Here is a 21,318-nt window from a genome sequence, read left to right on the forward strand (position 1 = left end):
CCCCGCCCCCCGCCCAGCGGAGGATAATGAGCAGCAAGCCGACATGACACACACACACACACACACACACACACAGTAGTAGTATCAGTTTCCCAGGTAATTTCTACAGCTCTTTTGCATTCTCTTCTGTATGAAAATAAAAGTAGTGAAATGAGTACCCTAAGCTTGTGTTACACCAAGTCTATGTACAGTGAATCCCAGTAGTATGTAAAATCATATGTAATTTGATGTCAGAGCACACAACACCAGTACAACTCAAGAATATTTAACAGCTCTGATGTACAAGCATCAGCAAACACACACACTTACACACAATATCTACTGGATGTTGAAAACCAACCTTGATGGTTAGGAGAACTCCGATTGGCTGTTTGCTGGAAGCTCGGACCAATGAGGTCAGCTTGTCTGTGATTGGAGGACCGGTCTATATTGTCCTGCTGAGGGAGAGAGAAGCAAAAAAAATAAAAATTAGACTCAGTCATTAAAAAAACCATTATCCCATCATTGTTTCATGGAGAAGAGAAAATCAGCTGCCGAATCTTAAATTTAAAAGAAATTACTTGCAGTTAGTTGTTATTAGATATGATATACAAGGAAAAATAATGCAGGTGTCCAATAGCAATCCACGTTGGTGGACTTTTCCAAATGGGCCTCAGCTGTTGACATAAAGATATACTCATAGTTATTGAAAAGACATAGCTGCTGTGGTCAGAGTAGTTAACAGTGTAACAAGAGAGGCAGCTCTGCCCACAATATTTGTTTAATCTCCTAGGTCTACATGATTATGTAAAACACCGGGCTCCAAAAGGTATTCAGAGCTACAACCAAGCTGAATTATGTTTTATGAAATAAAAACAGGTCAGGGAAGAGAAAAGCCAAAACAGAAATGGTCAATGGATCAGAAGAACATGAAGTACGATAAATTCAAAAAGGTTGAGCTAAGATAACCTCTACAGTCTTGTACAGTTTTGTGTGGAAACACTGCTACATGCCACAAACAGCGTGTGAACATGGTCAGGTGTGTATCAGAGCACAGAAGACTGTTGAACCACAGCGTCCTGGTTTGACCTTTGTTACACATTCTCGACACATTCCAGCCACTGCAAAACTGTTCAATGAGGAAAAACCACAACAAATAAGGAAGTGTGTTTGGTTGTGTACGATTAAGGACTTATTTGATTTTGATATGTTTCTAACACCACAGAAGAGAACAACTTATCCATTGTTATCCACTGTGTGTGTGTGAATGTGTGTGTGTGCGTGTGTGTGTGTGTGTGTGTGTGTGTTGTGTGTGTGTGTGTGTTGTGTGTGTGTGTGTGTGTGTTGTGTGTGTGTGTGTGTGGGTGTGTGTGCAGACTGGCGTCCCACGCAGGGCCTAACAGCAGGAGTGGGAACAGAACGTACTGGGACAGACTACTGTGTTCAGAAAAACATTGCTACTGACTCTGTGTCTCTTACACAGCAGACCTCCTCTAATGCTGTAATAAAAGCTGCTGCGGTTGCTTGTTCTGCCTCATTTAGAGCAGTGACAGACAATGCAGGCAGCGCTGGATTCTTTTATATACTTTTTTTTTTGTTGTTGTTTTTCTATGATAGATGCTATTGCCTTATGTCAGTTTGAGTTATCTTTGTTGCCTCTGGAGACAATGAGTTGCAATAATTAAATGATGACGGTCCTGGTACCCATCATGCAGTTCTTTGGACTCACAGTCAGATGTATTTTCTGGACTGTGTCTCATTTAATGAAGCAGGTCCAGGCTGTACTTAGTATTATAAATTCTTAAGCTGAGTGGTGTCTTATTGCCCCAGACCAACATTTATCACTGTTTAAACAGCTGGTCTCTCTTCATCCCTTGCCTTGTTTCCTTGTCCTAGCCTTACACACAGTTACACACACGCACAGACACACACAAATCTAATGTGATATGCTCTACAACATGACAGTTTTTATTCTATATAATAAAACAAACCAAAAGCATTGTAAATAACAGCTACTTTCCAATTGAATTAAGGACGGTTTTAGATGGATTTTATAGTAAATCTGTGTCTCCGTGCAGCAGACTGCTTCCTGAACGTGCCATTTTTCATTTCAAAGCTCAATTTTTTTCTAAAGGAATCTAATTATCGCAGACTTTCCTTTTGCACCTTCGACAGTTAAAGTACCTTTACTAACAAGACTTAATGAGCGCTTCAAAGACAAGTGACTCACTGTGAGAATAAAGCTTGAAGTCGAATTCCACTCTGATGCCTCCATTCTTCAAAATAAGGGCTCGGCTGAATATTTTGGAAACATATAATCCATGATTCGCCTGTAAAATTTTTTGTTTTAATGTTCAGCGATTAAGAAGTCATTAGCGTTCTGCTCTGGTGTCGATACTGGTGGCTACGTTCAGACTAAACTGGATATAACTGGATGTGCAATGTCAGTATATGGTTCTGTCCACCGCCACCCCCCAACCCCTCTGCTATACCAACTAACCCAACCGCATCCAATCATTACGTTGCATTGTTCCATCATTGTATTGTCTGGAGTTCCAGACGTCTTGGCTGGATCGAAAAACAGATTTGGGCTCTTAATGGGGCTAACCTGCTTTTGAATTAAAAAAAAAAAAAAAAATGAAATAACTACCGCATCACCCCATTTGTTCCCTTGACATAGCAAACGCCGTCATCAACACACACCGTCTGGGGGTACAGCTATCAGACTGTGACTGATCCCTACCCAGTCACCCAAACAGCAGTGGGACGCTGTTTGGTTGGTGGGATGGCACAGCGTAAAGTTAGTGTGTGTGTGAGAGAGAGAGAGAGAGAGCGAGATAGAGAGAGAGAGAGAGACAGTGTGTGTGTATGTATTCAGCAGCAGCATGGTTCAGCTCCACTGAGCAAAAACGTAGGGACTCTTTCAGACCATATACTGGTCTTGAATGCTGCTTTGCATGGCTGTCTGGGAGTAAATGAGTTAACTCAAATGCACACAGTAACGCACTAAAGGGCCTTTAAAACACACCTTGATCCCTTTTGTGGCTCTTACCAACAAAAATCCAGAACCCAGACAGCCTTTGATGCCTCTATAGACAACTGACCGAATTTTAACTTGGGGTTTTTAATCCTATAGATACTTTTTAGCATAATTCTCAGCCATGCCATCGTCTAACACTGCATTTGGTTATATATTTATTGAAGCGTATAAGGTTGAGACAACAAAGAGGAGAAAGAAAATAAGATAACACATAAAAGCTGTCAATTCTCCTTTTTTGTCTGCTGAAGAAAAAACACACAGATGTTCTGTTTCTTTTATCCTTGACCTTGCATTTTCTCATCCTGCTTCTCTCTCTTTCACACTCATTCTTTTACACACAGACACAAAAGCACAGCCGTGAGCGCGCGTGCACACACACACACACACACACACACACACACACACACACACACACACACACACACACACACACACGTGTTGCTTAAGTTCTTAAAGAGGGGTCAAAACAGGACTGAGGGTAGGCCAAGTTTTGACAAGGAGCATATAAGAGCCCTTTCATATTGATGAAGTTGAAAGGAGCTCCAAATAAGAGTCAGGGGGTTGAGGGTTCAGCTTTTTAAAAGGGGTCAGTGGAAGGCCAGAGACAAGGTTAAGGCATTGAAAGCAGGACAGACACAAAGGTCTGGAGGTTCCACCTCAAACAGGAGGGAAAAGACTGAGACGCATGTCAAAGCTATGCCTTTAGAAGAGGTCATATTAAGGTTAAATGTTATGACCGGGGAGTGAATATGAATCAATACTTACTGAGATGCTTTTGGCTAAGGAGGAACAGCTGAGAATGGACTCAACCCATAAAAATAATTCAAGTTTAACAGCATAACATTGCACTTTCCATTATGGTTAGATTTACCTAGAACTGAATATTCTCAGAAAGCTTTAGAGATGTGGAAATCTCACTCAGGGGTCCAAGGCTTCTGGCAGAGCATTCTTGCTGACAGTAAGAGCAGATAGTTCTGTTGAAACATACATGAACACTAGACAGCAAGTGGAAATCCCTTCTTACATAATTAACCAGAATGAGATCAGCGGGTCACACTAATGTCTGCTTTGTGCTTTGTTTATCTGTTTGTTTATAATGTCGCTGTAGCAGCTGTCACAGCACAGCTGAGCCCAGGTAAAGCCAGGTTGCTGCATATTTTTAGAACATGGGATTAGTTCTGTTAGGTTTTTCATATTCTTTGTTGGTCTTAATCTTTCTAATTCAAATTAATCCTTTGATGAGGGTATAAAGTTGGTTAAAAAAATGTATTACGTTATTTCCCCAGACACTTGAACAGCTCAATGGGATGTCAGTAGAATGATAAGTTTTCACTGCTGAAGAGCGACTGCACCTGGACTCAGCTGCGATATTTACTGGAATGATGACTGGCTGGACAAAATCTAATGTAATTATATTGCTATATATGCTGCACATTTACAAGCTACATTCAGACCCAGTTGAGAGTAAACACTTGGTTACTGTTTAACATCATAAGCTAAAATTAGAACATTTATAAAAATAAAAAAAAAGTTATAGATATAGATAAAAATTTGTAGCAATGTCGCACTCTGAGTTGTGATTGAGACACAGTTTTGACTATGGAATATAACTGCTTGCATGTCATCATTCGGTTACACTGTCGCAATACATTCAGACATCTACGTCTGCCCGGTAATGCGGAGATAGATTCATAATGCATGCTGGGATATGCTCCAGCCTGTCATGCACAGGCTAGAGTGTCTGACTGTGAACTGGAAAAAGTGAGTATGGCATATCATATGAAGGAACACTGATGCTGATGAAACTCCAGTGTACCGAAAGTGATGACGGATGGAGTCAATGTTGACTCTTTCAGTCAGTAGCCCCAATACCCACGTCCACATGGAAATGTTCCTCTTCCAAGCACAATGAAATATTCACATTGCAAAAGCTCCGGTGAAATAAATTCACTGGTTAATTACTGGTGTGTTATGGGAAACATCAAACAATTGTGTTAATATTGAGCTCCAACTAAAACGATTCCAGCTATCTCAGGCTCTCTCACAGCAAAACATGTGTTGAAGTGCTGCTTGTTTATCCAGTGATCTAACATAGATTTGGGGAGAAATTTTATACATGCAATTATTATGAAGAGATTCACTGATTTGTGCTAGTATAGCATTTTAATGTGTTAACTTTACAATACATGAGAGCCCAGGCTAGTATTACATATACATATATATATATATATATATATATAACCTTGTAAAATGCATTATAAGTGCTGTAGGTTCTGGATTAATGGTGCTTTTAATCAGTTATTATCCTGCCGCTAAAAATACTTTTTTATTTTACCTCACCAGATTTGCCTGGCTTTGCATGTACCATCATTTACTCACCAGTCGCACAACAGAAACAAGTTGAAAGTGGCAATATAATCCCTTGAGTTTAGTGTGAATGTTATCTTCACTTGAATCTGTTTTGAATTGCTGCTGCAGTTTTATCAGGGAAAATCTTCCACAACCCTGGAATTTCACAGTGAATGGGTTTTCTCATTCAGCAAGTCAAGGTACATCTGTTATAGCTGAATGCTTTGCAAAGAGCCGAGTGAGTGTGTGTCCGTGCATGTGTGCAGCTGAGTCTGGTGTGTGTGTGTGTGTGTGTGGTGTGTGTGTTTGTGTGGTGTGTGTGTGTGTGTGTGTGTGTGTGTGTGTGTGTGTGTGTAAACTGGAGTGTTTACATTAAATGTCTATATACTGTCGCTCCAGCAGCACCCAAAGATGAAAGAACTGAGTGATTCCTCACTCTGTCCAGATTTTAAACCTCAGCTGATTTCCATTAAAATCATCTAAATGACTGGACAAATATTCAGCTGTGAGAATAAGAGAGAGAAGAAGCACATATGGAAAGCAGAGCCTAAACATATTTACATTGCTCTATTTCAAGAGACTATATATGATGATTCACTGTGCCAATTATCACCTTAGCCTTTACTCAAAGCCTATCCCCTGCAGTTGTATTTCTGTTGGGTTAGTATCTTAAATTGTTCTGTTATTAAATATAATTCTTATTAAAAATCATGCTCTACCACTAGTACAATTGTGCATGCACACACATACACAGTGCACATGAGGACCTTTGGTTTCATGAAAGCTTGTCACTCTAAGCTGTGGGGATCTGGGAGACTCTAGCAAGCTGAACTCTCTGTCCTCGAGCTCTGAGGTCAAAGGTCAGAGATAAAGCCATGACCTAGATGACGAGCAGACAACAGAGCAGCTCCTGATCGGGCTAATAGTGCTACTGCCCTAATACAAATGTTTGGAAGCCCTTTGCTCTGCTGAGGTAGGTGTGAACAAATCTACTAAACCTCAAACCGGATGTCCAGAGGTCAAGTCCGCTCTTGCTTGCACAACAACAAATCAGCACATCAGCTCAGAGTAACCATTAAAAAATAGTGCATCTGGATTATTCACAATGGTCAGCAAAAATTAAGATTGCTAAATTACATGACTCTGCATCTCAGCCTTAGCTCCAGAGACTGAGGTGCACTGTGATGGAACGTGGTCACATGCAGTTAGTAGAGTGAGGATGTTTTTCTCTCACTGTAGATCTAGTTGTGTATCCGCATTGAGTGACTTTAATGTGACATGCTTGGTTTTGTTTAGCTATGCTGTGATTTACTCAACACTGTGAGCTCAGAACTGTTCTTAACAAGTGCTGCTAATTGCCGTAAGTACCATGTCATTGTATTTGGATGAGGTGCATTTCCTATATTTAACTGTCTGGCTTTATAATCAGGTGAACTATAACCAATAGCCCCAAACCTGGGATAGTTATTAAAGATATTAAAGTACCGTTAATAAGATAAAAAAAATATTTTGTGTTTTTACTAAACTATTCTTTATACATTACATGTAGATATACAGTAGTAAGGTTTTGGGCCACTATGTGCCGCTAGAACAGCTTCAATGCTCCTTGCCATTGATTCTCCAAGTCTCTGGACTCTACTGAAAGGCTCAACACCATTCTTCCAAAAGATATTCCCTCATTTGGTGTTTTGATGATGGTGTCAGTGACCCCTCTTACCCTATGCATGGGGGCATTCTCATCTTGGAAGAGACCACTCTCATCAGGATGGAAATTATAGCATAAAGGATTAACTTTGTATTGATTTGCAGTGATGCTTCCCTCTAAGCGGACAAGCAAAAATACCCCCCACAGCAGAACAGTAGGCGATCAAGCATTCAGGCCTGTACCGTTCTCTTGGTGTACACCACACAGGACCTCGCCCACTTGTGTAGAATATGACCATATCACTTTTTTCCACATCTCTGCAGACCAGTGCCTGTGGTTTTTGCACCACTGAACTCTCAAATGTGCGTTCATCTTTGTAATGAGGGGTTTATGCACAGCAACCCTACTATAATATCCCTCTCTATGTAATTGTCGACAGACTGTTCTTGCTGACACAGTCTTATTACGTCCTGCGGTGACATAATCAGTCACCTGAGGAAGAGGTGCTCTTCTGTTTTTCCTTACCTACACACAGCATCACAGTCATCAAATGTGTGCTATCACACAATTTGTTGTGTTTCTCATTTATTCATCTTTTTTTTTTATTATTATTATTTGTCGCCATGCCCTGTGGAAAAACAAGTCCAACTCTGGACCCTGTGACAGGATCCAATGTAATTTCATGGAGCCACTGGAACACTTATGGTTTAAAAATGTCAGCATTTCTATCAAATAAAGTCAAAATAAGTTTAAAATCTTAAACAGACATCCTGTGAGTCCAGCTCTGGACAGAATCTCATTCTGACATCACAGTCTGGTTTTGCACATTAGACTTGGCAACATCTAAATGGCATCATTTCATCTGTACAAACACAACAACAACAATTCTGCTGATGAAAACCCCAACAGGAAATTGCCATTTACCTGATAATTTGGATGATGCAGGAAATAATCCGGACATCCGGCCACAGCCATGTTTTGTGTTTCTCAGCTCTTTCGTACAATTTGCCTGGTTGGATCAGTTTTAATGCAAGATGGACAGAGCAGAACCTGCAGAGGAAGAAGAGCAGACAAATGGAGGTTAGTGGAAAACTCCAAAGGAAGGAGGGGGAGGGTGAGAAGGTCCAGGAGAGGAAGGGTGAAGGAAGGAGAGGAGGATGACAGGAGGAAAGGAAGATGAAGCCTAGGTTCTGAGAAGTCAGATATAGCACAGAGTACTTCTTAACCCACATAGACCCACAGTAAACAACATCAACAAGCAACAAGGGAGCAACAGTCAATGGTTATAAATTGTTATAACTGCACCTTATTCAAAATGTATTGAAATGCTAATGTATCGAATGTACCAACTCCAACTCTGAAATAGCTGATTGGAGTCAGTATTTTGTAAAAGGGGCAAAGAGTTAAATTTTTTTTCTCACCAGATTTAAAACCAATCAAATTCAGCTTTCCCATGAGATGAAACGGATCACGTAACTGAAACATCTCAAACTGCAAGGTTTTCATAATTGATTTCCCCTATCAAGTAAAGCTAGTTCACTGGAGAACCAAGTCTTTGAACTACATTACAGATCTGAGTAAAAGCTTGCAGAGCTTTGTGGTGTTGTGTTTACTGGGGGGAAAAGTTCATTCACTGGAGCAAAGATAAAACATAATGTTTTTTATTTGTATGATAAAAGAGCTGATTGAACTTTGCACTGCTACCGTAAAGTACACAGAGGTTTTGCTATAGAGACGTGGCGCATCCTGTATTCGTCTCTATTGTGGAGCCTCAAGACTCCAAACATGAGGTGCTTCCCTTATCAAAGTCTTGTCATCTTGGGTTTACCATTCTGACTCCGAGCCAACTGACCATCTCACCATACTCCACCATACTTCAATTTCACATCAGTAAATTACTGAACAATCTACTGAGTTGTCTCTGTCATAGATGTAATAGAAGTTGGTCCTCAGGGGACTTTAAAGTTTTTCTTCTGCTCTGTGAAGCCTCCCTCCCAGCCATCCTTGGGTCAAAATAACCACAAATTCAACAACATGGACTTTAGTCTATTTGAACTTCTTAAAGTGGGTATCCTATTAACCTCTTGGCACTGCTGCCACTGAACAAACACCTGTAAACACTGACCCAAAAATACCCCGCAGGCACCTCTCCAGGTCTTAAGTTAGATCCCAGGGTATTTTTGGAGGCGAGCAGCTCGGGCTCACAACTATGATGGTCTTTTAAGCAGCAGTTCATGACCCCCTATTGGAATTTTAAAAATATGACCTGCCATTTTATAGACAGCTAATATTATCTCATGTTTGCATTAGCGGTCGTGAGCGGGCCGCCCTTGCGGCCATACAGTGTGTATGTGTGTGTGCATTTCTGCCTGTAAATGTGCTCCTGCATGCGTATGTGTACTGTATGTGGGCATATGTGTGTGTATGTGGATGTTTACATATGCTGCGCATGTGTGGCCCGAGCGTGGGTGTGTAAAAGGCTCTATTTTTAGGAGTTTTCAGGGCCTTTGAGAAGCGCTAGTTGTGTATGTAGAGTTGTGTATTTTGCTGTACAATGGCAGCACCAGTCTGCCTCCAGTGGAGTCACCTACCGCACTGCAAACTGCAAATGCCTTTTAATTGCTAAACATTTTGACAAAGGCCATGCAAGAAAAATGAAAAGGAGGCAATAACATGAACACACTATCAAATGCAAAGGCAGATGTTTGACTGTATGACGTGTTGTCCGAGCGCATCTGAAGGGAAAAGTGTTCACAGCAGCTCTGAACGGCCACACTCAAAAGTGGAGCGAAAAGGCAGCCATCATAGTTAGGGGTGAGAAGCAATAACTGTTTTAATACACAACAAGTGAATGAAAATGCGAGTTTACGAGAAAAAGTTCAAACTCTTACTTTCACGCCTCTTTGCGCCTGACCGTTCATGGCGCATTGTGGCTGTGAAGGACAGACTGATTGTTTTGGACAGTTACAGAAACTGTCCAATGCACCCCCCCCCACCGACAACCCCATTTTAAACGCCAGGAAATTGTGCGGGGAGGTGGTTTCTGAAGCTGTTCAACCATCCAACAAGCACTTCTGATTGAGTACACACTGGCCCCTTCAGACTGTAACACACAGATCAAACACAAACATCTAGTGAAGCATGTGCTACAGTCAAAATAATAATCTAACTTGCTAAAGACACAAAAAACAATTCTATCAAAATTCAAAATCTTCCTCTTTGTCATGTTGTGGCTGTAAAAAATCAACTTTATGTTGGCAACAAATTCCACCGTTTTACACCTTTGTGGGATGTGTGAAGATGTGGGTTATCCTGAAAATCATGTCAGCCGCTGAGAGAAAACGAAACCGTCACTCAGAGTGATCCCTTTCCAATTTTTTTTTTTCTCTAAACTAAAAATTAAAGGAGTTTTTTCATACTTCCAAAATTGGGCTTGCAAATAATGACCAAGCTCTGAATGCATTCTAAACAAAGAGCTTGGCACCACGATCACTAGGACCGCTGAAAGGGCCCGCTCGTAATGAGTATGTGTGTGTGGGTGTTACTGTGTCAATCCATGTGTGTGGGCTGGCATGCGAGGACAGCTCGTCATTTACACATTATTTACAGACACACAATTTACAACAAAAACAAAACAAATTAACATCAGGCTAAACCCCTCCGAGCAGCCCCTCATTAGGCGCCACAGACTTGCTGACTGGCTGTGGCTGAACTGTATGTTTATTATATTTCAGGAGTCAGGAGGTTGTGCAACAGGGGCAGAAGCAGGCTTCAACTCACCATATTCTGCCTTTCAACATCACAGGTGTAAATACTGGATTCCTGCTTCAGCTGTGCGTGCTAACACATGGGAAAAGGCTCAGGCGTTCCACGTAGCATTGACTTTCAAAGTGCTCATACGCGTCACAGTGACTCTCAGTGACTGATATATTGACCAAACACACACGCACCTGTGTTAATTGCTCCCTGACACAATCAAAGCCATTCCAGTGCGGGGATTAGACCCTCTCAGAGCCCTTTGATTCGATTCCTTCCACTTGAACAGTGTACTGAAACCTAAATCTCTGACCTTGACAGTGCAATTATCCAGACGCTGTCACCGCACTAGAAAGGGGGACTTTGGGGTGCTGCGGCTGTACCCAGCGGTGAGGTGACTGCATCTGGATTAATTAATGTGATTTTTGCTCAGACTTGCATGAGGGAGAATGTTAGCTGATGGACTTCAAACGCAGGGGCCTTCGTAATGCCTATCATGAATCGTAAATCCTTTCCAGCGCTAGCACCGTCCTGGGTGAGACTTCACAGCAAATACATGACACTCAGCTCAAAGGGTTTACATCACCTTCATCTGATGTTCTGGGAAATATTTAGTGTGTGTCTTGTGTTATTTTGAAATGGTCCATAGGGTTGTTTTTACCCCATTACTGACAAATCTGTTTATATATCCGTGTTAGGAAACTAGATCTGACAGAAAATCCATAAGCAAACATGGTGTTTGTGAAAATCACAGACAAACAAAGCACTTCAAATATTTCCTGGTTCCAACTGCTTTACCGCATGGTGATAAAGTACTTTTGACAAAACACGAAACAGGAGCATCGGGTTTACTGTGATGGGTTAGCCATTATTGTGCAAGTTTCCAGTTGGTTTAGGCTACATAGATCATAAATCTATCAAAACCATATTGTACTCTTCAGAAAACAGGCAGCATCGATGTTAGGTCTATGTGGTTCGTACTAAATGAGCTAGAACACGCAATGTTATACGACACTGCATCTGAGCCAATAAGCTATAAACACTAAGGCAATTATTCAGTTAGTGATTCTGTTTACTCCAAGGCGGTTTCATGTACCTGTAAACGAGAAAATACATATGTGATAGATAATGTGAAATTAGAATATATAAAATTACTAAAAGACAAGTCACGTGGTTTAACTCTACTACTGCTGTTGGGAAATCAAGCAGTGTTACATGCTAAAGTGGATGCTACATATAGAAATGACACAGTAAAAAGTGAAATCTAACTTTTACTTCTGAGAAAGATAAATAAATCTGACCCCTCAAACAAATGCAGCACATAAGTGTGAAATGTAGCTGCTCTGGGGACTTAGTCAGACCAGGGGTTAATGTGCTGATATGTGCTTACATCTCAAAGGTCCAGCTTTAACATCCCAGGGCGATAAGCCCTGCAGAGTAGCCAAAGGCGAGGCCCAGGATCACCAGAAACCTGGGCTATTTAAGGTAAAGCCTCATTGAAACAGTAGAAACATTTCCCTGAACAGTTCTCCTCTTTTACACGGTGCTGGAAGAGTGGCTGATGAGCTCACCACACCAAAGATGGATGCTAAGAAGACTTTACAGGCTGCAGGACTGTTTGAAACCAGCGCTGTGAGGGCAAACTACAACATACAATGAAAAGAATGAGGTCTTACAAAGCAAAAGACAAACTTTTCAAGGTTATGCCTCCTCTCGTTATGTTAAATATACATCTAGGATCACGTTTATTAACTCTCATTATGGTTTTAAATGGAGTCATTACTTATTTAGGCCACAACTTCCTCCCATATTAAATAACAGATTATTAAGTTTTTCCCTTCCTTAAGCCTTTCCAAGGAGTCCAATAAAAATACCTTGAGTGGGAAATGGAAATATTAAACTTTTAACCTCATATACTGTATGTAGGCCAAACCTGAAATAAATGAGAGTCTTGTGAGCTGCACTGCCAAACATGCCTTGTAAAGTAAGGAGTTGGTTTGATTTTTTTTTTTTTTAAACCTGCCTGCCTGTTGGTCTGGTTTGTCTGTCTTAACTGTCAACTTGACTGTCTGTTCATTTTGTAATTCAGCCTTTCTATATGCCTCTCTCTCTCTCTCTTTCTCTCGCTCTCTCTCTCTCTCTATAGACTTGTTTACTTGTCTCTATCTACCTGTCTAGTCATGGTCCACCTGTCTGCCAGCCTCCGTACATTTCTTTGAGGCATTCACTGCCCTATTTATATATATATATATATATATATTGCTGTCCCTTTTCTAATTGGGAAAACATTCAAAATAGTGGGCATTATTTATAGCGGGGCATCCAGAAACATACTGTAGCATAAACTTGTGCAGTGTACAAGTCAGGAAAGTCAGTCCAGCAAGATGCTGGAAGTGCTCCAGTTCACGGAAGCACAGCTATTTAAAGAGGGAAAGAAGTTCTTTGACTCTAAAACTTCATCCAACATTTTCAGCTTTAACTGAACAAAATCAAACACATGGCGTATGGCTTAGGTATTGAGGGATTATGTGTGAGTTCATGATAGCCATTCTGTTGTTGCCAAATCTACCACTGAACCAACAGAGCATTTCTTTGGAGCAACAGATACAGCGTGGATTACAGTGTGTATTGTGTAACTTGCTGGAACATAAGTATTAGTAACTTCAAGTACTGTTCACAGTGTGCTACGTTACTTTTCCGATGCATGCAGGGTCAGATTGGCAGAAGCATAAAACTCCCACTAAAGTACAGTTACTGATATGGACACTGGTGTCACATGACTCCAGTCTGGCCCTTTTGACAAAAATAGCACAAGTCAGAGTGATGAGCCGTTCATTGTAAAAATACACAGTTCAGGACATAGTTTTATTCAAACATATCACATCTATAAGAAAATAACCCAGCAAAGAGCCTTTCTGTTCATATTTGGAATGAATCAAACCTCTTTCACACACAGAACCTGCATCGCTGGGTTCAGTGACCATAAACCAAAATCCCACAGTTCTTAACGGCAGCATCTGTACAGCTCAACTGCACAGCTGTGTCAACTACTTGCCCTGTGTATATAATTGTAAAATGTGTTCATCTCAGTCAGCTTGACTTCAGCTGATTGGACTGGACACAGCTTAACGTGGGGCTGTTCAGCTCTGCTCAGTCATCTTTGGAATGCAGAGAGCACATTCTTTCCATATAGGGTACTGGGTGAAAAAACATGTGCATTATAGCGAACCCCAACCTCGTGAAATGGCATGCGCTGATTTGTAGGCCAGCCAGAGATAGAGTGGTCTGTGATGAGAGAAAGGGAGGGACATACAGCAGAATGTGTGAGTATGTGTATGTGCACAACACACACACACGCACACACACACAGATGGTAAGCTTACTACTTAGGTATCGAAAGGTCAAAAGGCCACTTTTTTATGCCTCCAAGGGTCAGGTGGGGTCAGGAACAAAGTGTTTTATTTGCGACACCCTGGGGTACAGGTCCGCACAGGACTGTTTGTTCTACCTCACACCCAACCGCTCCTGCAGGATTCACCGACCATTACCGCCCGCTACTGCAGATGCACCACCCCTCCAGCTCCTGTAGGGAATCTGATCGCTCCCTGATTAACCTTTGATCACTTGTGGTGTATCAAAAATCCGTCTGCCCCAATCCCACAGAGAAAATACATGTAGCGCTCATGGATTTTTATCATAATCAATACTATCACAGATATTCAACTCTATGATAATCCATGTTTATAAGTTGTGATCTAAAAAGGGCAAAGGAAAGGTGGAAAGAACATTACGGATCATGTCTGGCTTCTATAATATTGTAATTTCCCATAACGAGAGATATAAACAGGATGCTGTGAAAATCGCACTGAAGTACAGTGGTACGGTTACTGTGGGTGTCAGTTTCTAACGTTACTGATATTCAAACAAGATTCATGTCACTTCATTTTATGTCATGCCTTACCATATTTGATGCACAGGGTTTACTGACAGGTTGCATAAGGTTTACTGGGAGACAGTGCTTCCACATGAAAGGTTAAGCCCGATAATAAACAGCCTCTCATGTTTTCATATATGAAATTTTATCTCGTGATAACGATGCTGACTGCACCAGAATAAATGCGTCCCACGCTTGCAGCATTTGTGTTGGGTCCCGTGGGATCAGTGGAATCCCACCGCAGCCCAGGGCATCACTGAGACAGACAGTACAGCTGGAACAAGCTTCATATCACTTCTCTTCAAATGGCAGCGTCAAAGGCAGACTGCTGCACCCAGGGGGAGCAGTGAGTATATACAAGTGTGTAAGTACACACAGTATGTGTCTGCATGTCCTCAATATGATTTACAGCATAACTGAACATGCTATCTGGGCTCGTAATAATTCCTTTAAAAGTTCCCTTTTGCAGCGAAGCAACAAGAGTTTCACTACAACAACCTGAGTTGGCCCAAGGTCAGCCCGTCTACTGGCAAGTGTCCTACGGTCCAACTCCAGGGGGTCCCTCAGATTGTCACACAGATAGATGAGAGAAATAGCCGGTTAAGGAATGACTGAGGCGTTAAGAAGAACTGACCTGAAACAACAAGCATAAACAGCTTTATTCAAAGCAAATTTCAAACATAAGCGTAGCATTACTTGGGTTGAGGTAAATGTATCACAGTTAAGCAGCAGGTTGAGAGCAGCCTGTCCAATGATCTCAAAAGACCAAACTGGTGAAATGAGTTGTGAAGGATGATACAGGATGGAAGGTGACAGAGCAGAACATGTCATGGTCCCCCCTCTCCAACTAGTTACCTTGTTTATAAGAACACATGTTTAAAGCTGCTCTAATCAATGTTTTTACTCAGATGGCTATGTGCAATGCGAAAGGAGTGATTTATTGTGACAAACCCACAGAGAATTATGACAGACTGACTCTGTACTTCCCCGTAACTCAACAATGTGTTTTAGCATCTTTCAGCTGAGTGTTTTGGTTTTAAAGCTTAAGGCAACCTACTGTTTTGATTCTGTCTCACCACTCTCACTGGCATTGTTTCCCACCACAGCAGCCAGCAGACAGACAAAGTTAGTGACTAGCTGGAAACTATGGTGGAGCATTTAGAAGTTTTAGGAGTTGGTGGAGACCAAAGGAGAGCTACAAAAAGAGTGGAAATCTGACTTATATTCACCAGGTGGCCAGAAACATGACTCCAAATTAAGGCTAATGTTACTCAAAGTGTGCAGGATGAATAAATAAGCCACTGTTCAACCTTTCACCTTATGGGGTGATGATATATCAATATTGTGTTCACAGTTCATTCCTGCTGCTGCCAAATGGCAAAAAAAAATCTGTTAATGCAAGTTTAATGATTTTTATAATCCACACACAAAACATCCTTTAATAAACTGTTCTTGAATTAAATTCTGGGGGTTTTCCTCCTATCTTTCTTTCACCCTTGTGTCATGACATCCACCTCTCTAAACCTGAAGAGATCCGACACTGGTTACTCCGCTCTCTCAACTACCACACCCACAAAACCGATCCGAGCCCCACAACCCTTCCTTTCTCTCCTCCAAACCCTTGCCCAGCCCCAGCCCCACCTATCCAACCCCTCGCCTCACTCTGCAGTGCGCCAGTCCAGAACATAAACAGCATCTTAATTCAAGACATGGCATGGATCCAACTCAGTGTCTTGGGACTTGTGAAGAACCCACTGACGTGAATGTGCTAACCGTAACCCAACCCTACTCTACTGTATATGTTTACACTAGACAGACACCTTAAATGTGAATATTTAGCCTGAAGCTGCGAGTTATCAAAACTTCCTACAGCGAGGCGACCTATAGAAATGTGCTGTATGTGAGACAGGGAGTGGTACGGGTAGCTGGGAGAGATGAGTTGTCTGCTCTGCTGAATAGTGTCGCTCTGAGGTTGAGATTCCCACTAGCATTCTGATCTGTAGGTAACCTTTATAATGTGTGTATTTTTATACCTGCAACAAATCCAACATATCACCTTGAACTTCAACATGAAAATAGTCGAGTGGAGTCATTAGATCAAAGCTGACAGAATTAGGTTCTCATACGACTGTAGATCACCAAATAAAGACTTTGAAAATGGTAAAACCTTTTGACTTTACTGCATGATATTACACTAACAAACTAAATTGACTCCAAGAAAATGCAAATAATTCCAATTATCAACTTTCAATCTTCTCAATGAGGTTGTCAGAGAATGTGTGTGTGCGTGTGCGTGTGTGTGTGTGTGTGTGGGCTGGCTGTTGTTTCTGCAGCAATGCAACACTGAAAGACGGGAAGAGAGAGTTGAACAGAGCATCTCTGTCTTCTGTTTTAATCAGCAGATTAGATGGTAGTCACTCCTCACTGGATGTGCTTGTTGCACATGTTGATTAGTCATTAACTGGCAGCTTTCATTATCTGAGAGCAGCAGCATAAAGTGGGGCTATAAGAGAGGGCCTGATGTCATGCCGGGGGAGGCTGAATAGCACCAGTCTATGAGAGAAAGGCCTTTTGGAAACGTGGACAGTGCCTAATTGGATGAGGATTTCATTGGGCTGCTTGGGAGAACTGGTCTTATGCAATGGCAGAGATGAATGGACAGGGCTTGGGAGCAATGGTGCTTGTGCACAAGTTGGCTGTAATGGTGGCCCAAGAGGGCTACATTAGATGGCTTCGCCTTCTCTTGACACCATCTTCACTACACCTGTTGGTAGCACAGAACCTCTTTAAACAGTGACTGTGGCAAAATACACAGAACTGTCGTATTAGAGCTCCTTTTATTCAAAAACACAAACCTGCTAAAACCATAATCGAGTCTGGGTAAATGGAATCACAATCAGAAGCAAAAGGAAACATCAAACCAAAATAAAACTGACCTCGTAAGTAAAACACTTAACTTGTATCAGAAGAGGGATCGAGTTCTATGTGACCACTTGAAGGGAAGGGGGGGGCAGGATTTATTTTACTTACTTACTCTTAGGAATGCTAACAAACTTGGCTGAGTGAAAAAAAAAATCATATTAACAAAGACTTAGCATAAGTCCTATTCCTAAGTACCAAAGTAAAACACTCTGAGCCCTAGTTGCTTCTAAGTCTGGGAATAAAACTAAAAAAACCAGAGGGCAGAAAATGCAATTAAGTAGGATACATGTACATGCATTGCATACACAGTCAAAAGTGTTCCATTCAGAGCGCGAGAGGGATTCAGAGTGCGGTTTAGGACAGTGCTATAATTCAGCAACAGAAAAATGCTTGTATATGTTTTTGCACTGGGAAATATTTCAGCAAAAAGAAGCCCTTTTTGTTTTTAATCGTTCAGCACATCTACCAAAGCCAACTATCCATGGTTTGTTTTGATTTTGCATCGCAGATCTCAGCTGGTAGAGTGAGATACTGAGAAAATGGAGAGAGACAGACAGAGATAAAGACGGTGAGACTCAGAGAGGGAGGCTGGCTAAAGAAAGAGAGATGATGGGGGCAGACGGTGAGGTAGACAGATGGACAAAGAGACAAAGATAAACTGAGAGACGACAGGCATATAGAGATAAAAGCAAGGCGACGTGAGAGCAAGGGGAAACTGGTGTACCTATGCATTAGAGAGATCGTTTTGTGCGACACATCACCGTGCATCCACACCACGTTACCTGCGCAAACCTGAGTCCCGTGGTCCCTCAGGTGTTCAGTTACCTACAGAATAAAGGCTACATTCTTGCCTCTCACGCAGACTTGGATTTCAGCCACATTTGGACCAACACCAGTCAGTGAGAAACTCAATCCACCGTACACTGTGGTGGTTAGACAAGCGAGCGTTGCATCGTCTTAGGTCACAAGTGGAAAGCGGTGAGAATCGGGTTTGTACAGGTCCATATTTACAGTATGGAGCAGGAGGGGAAAGAATAATACCACAAAGTTTTTCCTCTGGCAACGATCTACGTTCTTAGAAATGAATTCTCACCAAGCAAGACATGATTACTCAGCAGTTTATCACTGACATACCAAGTACATAAAACATTAATGGAGCTGTGATGTCAACAACAAGAGCTCAAATTAGTCTCAAGAAATGTTAACTTGTGGTTAAGTACCAGTCCAAATAACCCAAACGCAAAAGTTTGTAGAATGCTTTAAGGCCAAGCCAACGTAGAACATTTTAATAGAAGGGTGACTAAGTATGTAGAAATGATGCCTGATTATGCAACCGAGTCCAAACTTTATCTTTAGCCAGAAAACAAATAAAGACAATCACTGGATTATTTTTCGACCACTGACAGCCCAGCTGAGCATTTTGTGAAGTTCCTCTGCTTTTAGGTCCAGGCAGAGTCAGTCATCTGACATGAACTGTGCAGTGGTCCCCCAGCAGGCTTGGGTTAATGGTGTCATGACATCAGGGAGGGGGTATTAACAGTGTATAAGCCTAGACTAACCAGTGCTGAATGACTGCTGGCTGACGCAAGACCCAATGGAATGCTGCCTAGAGCACGACCACAAGCTCTTATACCACCAATACCAGCTAATAGGATATCTCTGCCACTTTTGCCCTGGGATGGCAGCTGAAACTACATGCATACACGCAAGGGCTGGGGGAATACACAACTTTATATTCATTTGTACATCAAGAAAAATGCTCAAGTTGAAATTGAGGCTTAAGTTCTACTTATGCAATAAATCTCTGGGGTGATCGCTGCCAAGCATACAGTATTTCAATCAAAGCAGAAGCAACTGCATTTTCAGTTTTTTGGAGTCTCTCAAAAGACAAAACACACAAGTCTGAATCCTAGAGCAAGCTGAGTATAGCTTATTGTAAGTATAATTATGTGCAATATGTGCAGTCAGCAGACTTTTGGCAGCCCGTACTCTTGCAGAGTTCATGCCCCGTCATGCCTGTGCTTACTGAGCATGGACTTGAAATAGCAGGACTGGTGCTGGGGGGGGTGGGGACGCGGAGGTGGGGTGGGGGAGAGAGAAACCACAGCTCGAGCGGTTGCCATGTACACAGAGACGTGACCACAACATAATTAAATGAAAGAAAGCAGGAAATAATGGGCAAGGGCAAGGAAAAGAGAAATCCTCTTTGGTTATGAGTGGGAGGGTGTAAAAAAAACAAAAACAAAAAAAAGATGCTTGAAAAGAGACAACTATAACATGTTTCAGACCGCATGTAGCAGCGGCAGTGATCAAAATACTTCACATTCAACCACACTTTGAGGTAAAAATGCAGAGAACCATGCATGTGCGGATTATTTAAGTGCTCTCCTGTAGGTTGCCAAGCTGAGTGATATATCAGTGGTGAATTTCACTTCAGTGATTCCAGAAGAGTTGCTGCTGACTGTGCCTTGCTTGCCTTAATTCAGAAAAGTACACTGAGGTTAAATTTAAGGCATACTAATAAATTTAAACATACAGGATCTTAGTTAATCCAATGAGGGATGAATGACAAAGTCAAAATGCTACATGTACTCAAAACCACTAGACACAATATTAATTCATGCCAACAGCTTGGTTTTATCCAGTATTTCCCTAACCACAGATGTCCCACCTATGGAACTGAAGCTCAATAGCTCTGCCTGTGCAGCTGACAAATTTAGGTCTGTGCCAAAGTTTTCAACACACAGGACAGACTGTTATCTCAGGATTTCTACAAGTTTTCCCCTTGAAAATGTGCACCGGCACAATATATTTTGGACGCATTACCTAGGAAATTTGTGTATCAGTCTCTAAGTGCCTCCTTCCAGTCTAACCCCACATTCCCAGTGAGAGCCCTGATCTACATTCAAAACACACAGGCCAACGCCGATAGTTCCCAGAATCATAAATTTGGGTGGTTATGCAACTTTCTGCAGAGACCACATGCAGCCAATAAAGAAATTGATTTGGACGAGTGCCCAAATGACAGCGTGGATTAAACTATCTATGAAGAGTTGCTTTGTCAAGACATTTGCACATAATGTTAAATTAGATAATGATCAATGTCTCACTCTCACTCACTTGCCCCTTTCTCAGTCTGTTAATGTTACCGTTGTTAAACAGAGTTTCTCAAAGTACTGCATAACTAAGACAAAATATTGTATTATTATAATAAATGTCACAATGAAACAATAGGAGGAGTATAAAATGAAGAATGGTGAAGTGGTGCATCTGCAGTTAGTGTGCATTTACAGTGCAGGGCAGTAGCTGGGTTTAGGGAAAGCTTGAAGATAAATGAGTAAGCCATGGGTTTCTGAAAGATTTTCACATCAAGACGCCCCAACACAAGCCCTCTGGGAGTGTTTTTGCTGTTATAGCCTATTGACTCAGTACTACAGACCTGCCTAACAAGTGCACTGATAACATTTTTTTTTTTTTTTTTTTTTTTTTTTTTTTTTTTTTTTTACTGCTTGTTGATTAAAGGGACTTCTTCCTCTTGTTGTGGTAAGTTGTGGTGGATCCGTTCAATTCAACAATTCCTCACTTTACTTTACTTAGGGACCCCCTGGAACCCACCCAAGGACTCCATGGGGGTCCCTCCCTACCACTTGGGGAACCACTGCAGTAGGGCTTCATGAACATCCCTGGGAAAAC

At 41.6% G+C, this 21,318-nt stretch overlaps 1 protein-coding gene across 3 annotated transcripts in view; it reads right to left on the reverse strand.

Moving 5' to 3' along the window:
- grb10b (growth factor receptor-bound protein 10b) overlaps window positions 1-21,318 on the reverse strand; it is a 65,971-nt gene that overhangs the window by 43,789 nt on the left and 864 nt on the right. For 2 of the 3 annotated variants that reach the window (XM_023407501.2, XM_023407498.2), the window contains exons 2-3: window positions 7,938-8,063; window positions 341-437 (exon numbers count right to left, since the gene is read on the reverse strand). In XM_023407501.2, the coding sequence (XP_023263269.1) occupies window positions 341-437; window positions 7,938-7,988 (148 nt within the window). In that variant the 5' untranslated portion in view covers window positions 7,989-8,063. The remainder of the gene's footprint in view (window positions 1-340; window positions 438-7,937; window positions 8,064-21,318) is intronic. The other variant, XM_023407499.2, reaches the window with a different exon arrangement.

Source organism: Seriola lalandi, unplaced genomic scaffold (assembly GCF_002814215.2).
Source record: "Seriola lalandi dorsalis isolate HSWRI2012SDOR001 ecotype SW California unplaced genomic scaffold, Sedor1 jcf7180002054336, whole genome shotgun sequence".
Classification (NCBI taxonomy): domain Eukaryota; kingdom Metazoa; phylum Chordata; class Actinopteri; order Carangiformes; family Carangidae; genus Seriola; species Seriola lalandi.